This window comes from Scomber japonicus, chromosome 14, assembly GCF_027409825.1.
Source record: "Scomber japonicus isolate fScoJap1 chromosome 14, fScoJap1.pri, whole genome shotgun sequence".
Classification (NCBI taxonomy): Eukaryota; Metazoa; Chordata; class Actinopteri; order Scombriformes; family Scombridae; genus Scomber; species Scomber japonicus.
The window spans coordinates 14,168,646-14,175,968 of record NC_070591.1 but is presented as its reverse complement, the minus strand read 5'-3'; the positions used below and the strand labels follow the sequence as shown (position 1 = coordinate 14,175,968).

General features: G+C 40.1%; 1 protein-coding gene across 1 annotated transcript; it reads left to right on the top strand.

The window, feature by feature from the left end:
* Positions 1-256: 256 nt before the first annotated feature.
* ubac2 (UBA domain containing 2) lies at positions 257-6,015 on the top strand. Its single transcript, XM_053332782.1, has 10 exons — positions 257-382; positions 849-973; positions 2,330-2,449; positions 3,198-3,304; positions 3,446-3,569; positions 3,714-3,761; positions 4,123-4,231; positions 5,165-5,307; positions 5,479-5,625; positions 5,897-6,015. The coding sequence occupies exons 1-10, from the start codon at positions 352-354 to the stop codon at positions 6,002-6,004; spliced, it is 1,062 nt and encodes a 353-aa protein (XP_053188757.1). The 5' UTR covers positions 257-351; the 3' UTR covers positions 6,005-6,015.
* Positions 6,016-7,323: the final 1,308 nt, after the last annotated feature.

Below are 7,323 nucleotides of genomic sequence, written 5' to 3'. Positions count from 1 at the left end.
GGTGTTGATGTAATGTAATGGAACAAGTCAGAAATGTAAAAAGTGTCCCACATTACCTTAATCCACCCTACATCTTAAAACATGTCAGGAGGTGATATTTAATGGCTTTTCTTTTCTGCTCAACACAGAGTAATTGTGCCCTCCACTGGTCACCTCCTATATAATGTCTGCTGACTGCGAATGACTGACTCTTGGGCGTGTTGGGCTCCCGTAGGAGATCCCCCGTTTCTTTCTGACTTCAGTCACAGCATGGATCCTCTCTCCAACTTCACCTCGGTTGTTGGGTGTTAGTTTCGCGTCGCCGCGGGGTTAAGGGTCGTCGTCTTGACTCCGTGACTCCTCTGAGACACCATGTTTACCACCACCGGATCCCGGGGCCTCTGTAAGTATCCTCGCGTCTGCCGTGAAACCCGCAGCCGGGCTTCACGCAGCTCTCTCCCCGCATCGACCTGTCAGGTTCATCGGCAGTAGCCACATTAGCCTGGTAGCATTGCCCTGTCATTCATTTACACTGAGCTGTGTGTGTCAATTACAGCCGCGTTTAGTTAATTAACAACCTACGTTTTGAGTTCATTTTTCATATGATGTTGAATAAGCCTCAGAAATGATAGAAAGAAGTGGAGCTGATGTCTTTACACTCTTCATACCTCTAGTCAATTCCGTGTTATTGAGCATTGATCAGGATATGTGTCTGCCCCGCCTCTCTTTCTCTTTCTCTTTCTCTTTCTCTCTCTCTCTCTCTCTGTCTCTCTTTCTTCCATCGTACCTAATATTTAAAACGCCTTAACATATTTAAAGTTGCTCATTGTAAAAAGGAGACTGTGTGTCTATGTGTGTTTTGTTCACAGATAAGGCTCCTCTGTCTAAAGGCCTCCTGCTGGTGCTCAATGGGCTGACTGTGATGCTCACTCTGCTGCCTCACTACCAAGACATGTTCCTATACAGTCTGCAGGCTGTCACCCAGCAGCACCAGGTAATGTGAGAGAGGAGAGAGAAACCATAAAGAACACAGATTATGTCCAGATACAATCACCGGCCACTTCATTAGGTACACCTGTACAATCTAATTCAATCCAACACAACAGTTCTGCCATAAATTCTACTTTTATGAAGCTTATACATTTTCAGTTTTTGTTAACATTGACAAAAAGGTAATTATTCTGCTTTATGTTTATTACTGAGGTCGTATTAAGTGGTGGTGATGTACTGGGGTATATTATATTGACTGGTGTTCCTAATACACCACCATCACCCATTATGACCTTAGTAATAAACGTAAAGCAGAATTATCACCTTCCTGACAGTGTCAACAAAAGCTGAAAATGTGTAATCTTAATAAATGTAGAATTTATGGCAGATAATTAGCACAGATGTACCTAATAAAGAGGCCAGTGAGTGCATGTGTCTTTATCAGTGTGGCTGTTTGTGGCGAACTCTGACCTTTTCTTTAACACCAATATAGATGTTTTTGTTTCCCTTTGAGAGAAGAACACATTAACTATGATCAGGACAAATGTTTACTTAGACCCAAACAATTATTTAAGCAAAAAAGAAGCTTTTGAAATTCACTTGAGCTTCTTAGACCATCCCCACCACCACCACCACCACCACCATGCTTTAAGACCAGCAAATTGTTCATAAAGCAAGTGTAAGTAGACAAGTATTACAATTAGGGCTGCAATTTGCTGATTATTTTACTGATGAATCTACTAATTGTTTGATCCAGAAAAATGAATTGAAAAGTGCTGATCATTGTTTGCCAAAGCCCAAGATTGTGTCTTCAAATGTCTTAGGTATTCACTTTACTGTCATAGAGGATAAAAGAAACCAGAGAATATTGACATTTGAGAAGCTTGAATCAGAAAGCTTAAAAAATGACTCAATGCTTTATCAACTGAAAAAATAATTGGCGATTAATTCAAAAGCTGAATATGAATGAATTTATTGTTGCGGCTGAAAGTATATTATTCTGCATCTCATGGTCCTCAAATTAGATACAGAGGTTATGATCCACCCATAAACAACCACCTGTTGGATTTTTAGAGAGCGGACACTCCATGACTACTAAACAAACTCCACTCCTTGATGACAACAGTGCCGTTGAAAAATCTAACCTGGACTTTTGAGTTAAAATAATTAAGTCAGACTGTTTTCAAAATATTTTCTTATCACCATATAGCATTTTCTTTATGGGTTATGATAAGTGAGATAAGGCATGACATTCAAGTTATGTACACTGTGTTTGTCAGAAAAGCCATTACTGTAAGAAGTCACACTGTGGCCTGTCTTCCTGTGTTAGTGTATAACTTTGCTCTCCCTTGTGCTGCAGGTGTGGAGGTTGTTGTTCGGCAGGCTGGTCTGTCTGGATGTGAAGGATGCGTTCTGCAGCAGCCTGCTCATCTATAACTTTAGAATCTTTGAGAGGAGGTTTGGCACCCGGAAGTTTGCTGTAAGTATAAAAAAACGTGGATGGATGTACAGATATGTGGATTGATAAAGTAGATGGATAGGTACCGTGGATTTAATAGTCTGTCAGATATCTTTGGCTGAAAGAAAGGAATGGGTGGAATTTATGTTTTAAATTGCAGTTTGTGTCACATGACATCGGGTTGGCTTGTGGGTAAAGTCCAGTTACTTTTAAGCACAGTGTTTAGATACTTTGAGATTATCTTAAAGGTATAATCATAAATCAGACTATTAAAGCTGTGACAATTAGTTTATTCATTTATTAGTCAATGAACAGAAAATTAATCCATCTATTTTGATCTTTAAATAATTTTTTTTAAGCAAAAATGTCAAACGTTTGCTGGTTGTAGCCTCTTAATTGTAAAGATTTTAAACTTTCCTGTGTTGCTTGTGATAGTAAACTGAGTATCTTTGGACTTTGGACTGTAAATTTGTCATTTGGTTACGGTAGATTACAATTATCTGACAAATTGATTAAATAATGAATGGAGTCTTACAGAAAGTACTCTTCAGATTAATCATTAATGAAAATAATTTATAATTGTAGCAATAGGAGATTCATGTGTGTGTCAACATTAACTTTTTAGAGGAGAAGCTGTAATTTGCCACATAACCAATGTTTGACACTGATATTATGTTCCTGAAAATATAATTGCAGTTCAAAGCAACAGACAGAGTTTTGTTTTCTAGTTTGACCTTTTTTATGTGTTGGGTGTATATCTTTATTTCAGTCCTTCCTATTTGGCACCTGGTGTCTGTCTGCACTGATGGATTTTCTGCTGGCCCAGGCGTTTCAGTTTCTATTTAACTATGAAGTGGAGGAACTGCCTGCAGGACTGTGAGTAGTGTGGTCACCATAGTTACTAGTAGCTATCTTAAAAGTAAATAGGTTTTTGGTCACTTTAATAGCTACTGAGGACCCTGTAATTATAGTATTAATAGTCTAAATCCTCTTGATTTTCCCTTTTACCTCTTTCAGGCTCGCTCCAGTCTTCTCTTTATTTGTGCCTTTCTACCTGTCTATCCCTGCAATGCCAGTCACTCAAGTCCTGGGCCACATCCACATCACCAACAAGTCTCTGGTCTATATCGTTGGCTTGCAGGTAAGTCCATGCTTTGCTATTGTGGGCATGGATGCGTCTGTTTTAATTTCTCTCTTTTTCTTCCTGACAATTTTTGAGAATACTTGGTTTCCTAATTTTCTCATTGTTTCTGTCTACTTCTCTTCTCTTCTGTCTACTTCTCAGCTGTTGACTTCCAGCCCCTTCATGTGGCTCCTTGCACTCAGTGGACTGGTGAGTATTCTCATCTTCATTTACCATATATGAAAATACTACATGAGGTCATTTGAATGGTAAATGGTAAATGGATTGTACTTATATAGCGTTTTTCTAGCCGTTATGATCACTCAAAATGCTTTTATACTACATATATCATTCATCCATTCACACACATTCATACACTGATCGCAGGAGCTACCATACAGGGTACCAACCTGCTCATCAGGAGGAAACTAACCATTCATACACATTCACATACACTGTACCTCCTGAGCCACAGCCGCCCCAATTTATATGGGTACACAACTTATGTATGGACAGGAGAACCAAAATAATGAGCTTAAGGTGGCTTTTTTTTCATTAATGTACCTTTCAGATCTCGGGTGGACTGTACCACTCCAATGTTCTCTGGCTACAGAAGCTCCTCTTTGTGCCTGCCTGGGTGTCTTGTATTGGACGATATATTCTGGAGCCCATTTTCTCAAGTGAGTCCAACTGTTATCTCTCTCTGTTTTTTTTTTTAAAGAAAAAAATTTCGTCTTTCGTCTTTCACCTTTATTTGAAAGTAGAGAGACAGGAAATGACGGGAGAGAGAGAGAGAGAGAGAGAGCGGGGTGTGACACGCAGAAAGGTCCGCCGGCCGGGACTCGAACCGGGGTCGGCTGCGTACATGGCATGCGCTCTTAACCACTCGACCACCTGTGCACCCTATCTCTCTGTTTAATTGAGGAATAATAACGTGTACATTTAAGTCATTAGACTAGTGCTGTGGTCCAGAATCAATGGAATTAGCATAATATCATTTACAACCGGAGGGTAAGGTTGAAAGTCAATTGTCTTAGATTCTTTTAGTGTTGGTAGAAGTTAGACTTATTTTCGATATTTTCCACACTTTGCCTTACAAAATTGTTGTAATTGTTTAATTTGCTGTATTTACAGTTAGGCTAATTAGCTAAAGCAAGACTCTTGTTTCCTATCTTTTAGTGATTGAAGTATTTCTCTTAGGAAAGGAAAGGTTGTTTACATTAAATGTTCTGCCATGACGATCTCTTCCTCTCCAGTCTGTAATGTCCTGCACGCTCATTTAAAGCCTTTCAACTGTGAAACAGTGTTTATCTGCCTCAAAGTAGTCAGTGCCAAACAATGTGGCTTTCCACATTTTGTCCCGTAACTGAAGCATGATAACAACAGTCTAGTGTAGTTACCACTATGATTCTATCATAGAGAGAGAGTTTGATGAGGTTGATGTGAAGTGCAGGATATCTAAAATAGTTATTCTGTTAATGAGCAACAGTTTTATATCTTGAAAAGTGTAGCAACTCTGGACCAAACTCTTTTTCTCTGTCACCCCAGTCTGTTATTGATGTACAGATCTGTTTTTGTTAGCCTATTAATGTTTTATTGGTCTGGTCGTCAAGGCTCCCAACCAACTCATGAGACGCCCCTGGGGATGGGCGCCACACTGGATATCCAGAGGCAGCAAAGGATGGACATGCTCGACCAACAACTGCTGCTGGCACAATACAACGAGGCGCGGAGGAACACCAGGCAGCAACCACAGGTAGATGAAGACACACTTATTGCCACACTGATGCACTGATTGACACACACTTGATTCAACCTGCCAATTACTTGTTGCTCACCTTCAGCAAACAAATACATGCATTTACACAACCATATATGGAAAACTGCTTGATTCTGCCTGTGTATGTCTGTGTGTGTCATTGTGCAGGGTGGGTTGTTACAGTGGACTCGGTTATTCCCCTCCTTGAGACACAGAGGACAGAACCGCCCTCCAGTGCAGCCCCGCCCACAGGCTCAGACACAGCCCTCCACACAGCCGCCACTATTGGACAACTCTCCTGTCGCTGAGGAGCAGGTGTGTTTCTGTGTGTGTTTACATGTGTGCCTTTTTTAAATTTAGTTGTCCAGTCTTGTTTTCTTTGTAGATATTCGCTTGCATATTTTATCACCTGCTTGTCTTAAAATCTAAATAGACAGACAGACTACTAACTCTTGATTTTATGGCCCACCTATGCCTTACTTAAATACAGGACTAAATGCTTTGAATGTGTGGGCACACTCATGAAATGTTCTTACATGATGATATGTCCTCTAAGCTGAATCACTTGATGCTTTTTGTCCTGCAGGTTGCAATGTTAGTAGAAATGGGCTTTTCCAGGATTGATGCCCTCGAGGCTCTCAGAGCTTCAAACAACGACATCAACATGGCAACCAACTTCCTCTTGCAACACTGAGAGAGAGAGAGAGAGAGAGAGCTCACTGAGACGAAAAGAAGTGAATGAGGAAAGCAGCAAGAAAAGTAACCAAAGCAGAGGTGCAAAAAGCAAAGCAGAAGCAAGGTGTTGGAGGCAGTAAATGGTGGAGACAAGACGAGAAGAGAGGACACATGAAATTTTGTACAGATACACTCGAAGCAGTGTTAGGCTGACCCGACCTGAACTGAGCCTGATTAACCAAGAAGTGTGAAGTACAAAGTGGGAGACATTTGCGTCATAGCTTTCTGATGGCTGTCGTAGTGAAACAGGTGTCATTGCTCAAGGCAGATGAGTTAGACTTCTAACTCTCAGTGGTTTCCTATGAAAAATATACAAAACCCAGATAGGTCAGAGCTTTCCTCACAGTGCATCTTAAAGACAGAATTCAGTCCAGTGGACGAACTGTAAAGTGGGCTACTTCTTTATAACAGAACTGATGCTGAAGCACTCCAATCAGCTCAACTCCTATCTGAAATACTGTTAATATTTTGCACTCACATGTACTGCCACTCTACATGCAAAAAGGCCACAGTATAACCAGTGACCTTTACCCTGACAACTGGTAAGAGACAGTGTGTGATGTGGAAAACAGATGAAGCACCAGGTCTTTGAGTAATGAAGACATTGTTATTTGTCAGGTTTTCATCTCAATTTGGATGAAGAAAAGGACTTTTTTTTTTACAGAATTTTAAACCACAACTCTTGACCTGTTTTTTTTTTTTTTTTTTTTTTTTTGCTGTTGTTTTCATTCATACATGAGTGAAAAGAAGAATGCAACACATGCTAAGAGGTTATAGTTAACTTAATAAGGAGGTCAAGAGGTCATAATTACATTCAAACTGAAGAACATGACTTACTTGACCATGGCTTTATCACACAGTTGTTATCTTGGCAGTGTTTCCTGGAAGTAACAGGTCTCAACCCTTTCCTGTGTGAAATGTTTTAACAAAGCAGTTGGCGTGGCTGACAGGTATTATAGTGGGTTTGGCTCCTTCGTATCTGAAAGTACATTGTTGATGAAAGACGGGACTGTTTGGAAGGATACAGGTTAAGTGGGCCATCTCAGGGTCTGTGAGGCAAATTCTTCTGTTAATTACATGATAAATTAATCACATTTGCCAACATATGGACATATACAGACGCAGAGAAGACCTTTTTAAAGGTCACATTTCACTCACTCGTCTCCTTCATCATTTCATGCTCTCACACATATGCACATGCTTCTCAAGGTTGTTTTTTTTCTTTGTTTGAACTTGTCTTTTCTTTGCCAGAACATGTGTCTGAGTCAACAAGTCTTA

Coding starts and splice junctions, on each gene's coding strand:
- ubac2 (XM_053332782.1), top strand. CDS start 352: ATGTTTACCACCACCGGATCCCGGGGCCTCT. Junction 3,305..3,445: donor GAGGAACTGCCTGCAGGACT/GTGAGTAGTGTG, acceptor TACCTCTTTCAG/GCTCGCTCCAGTCTTCTCTT. Junction 4,232..5,164: donor TCTGGAGCCCATTTTCTCAA/GTGAGTCCAACT, acceptor CTGGTCGTCAAG/GCTCCCAACCAACTCATGAG.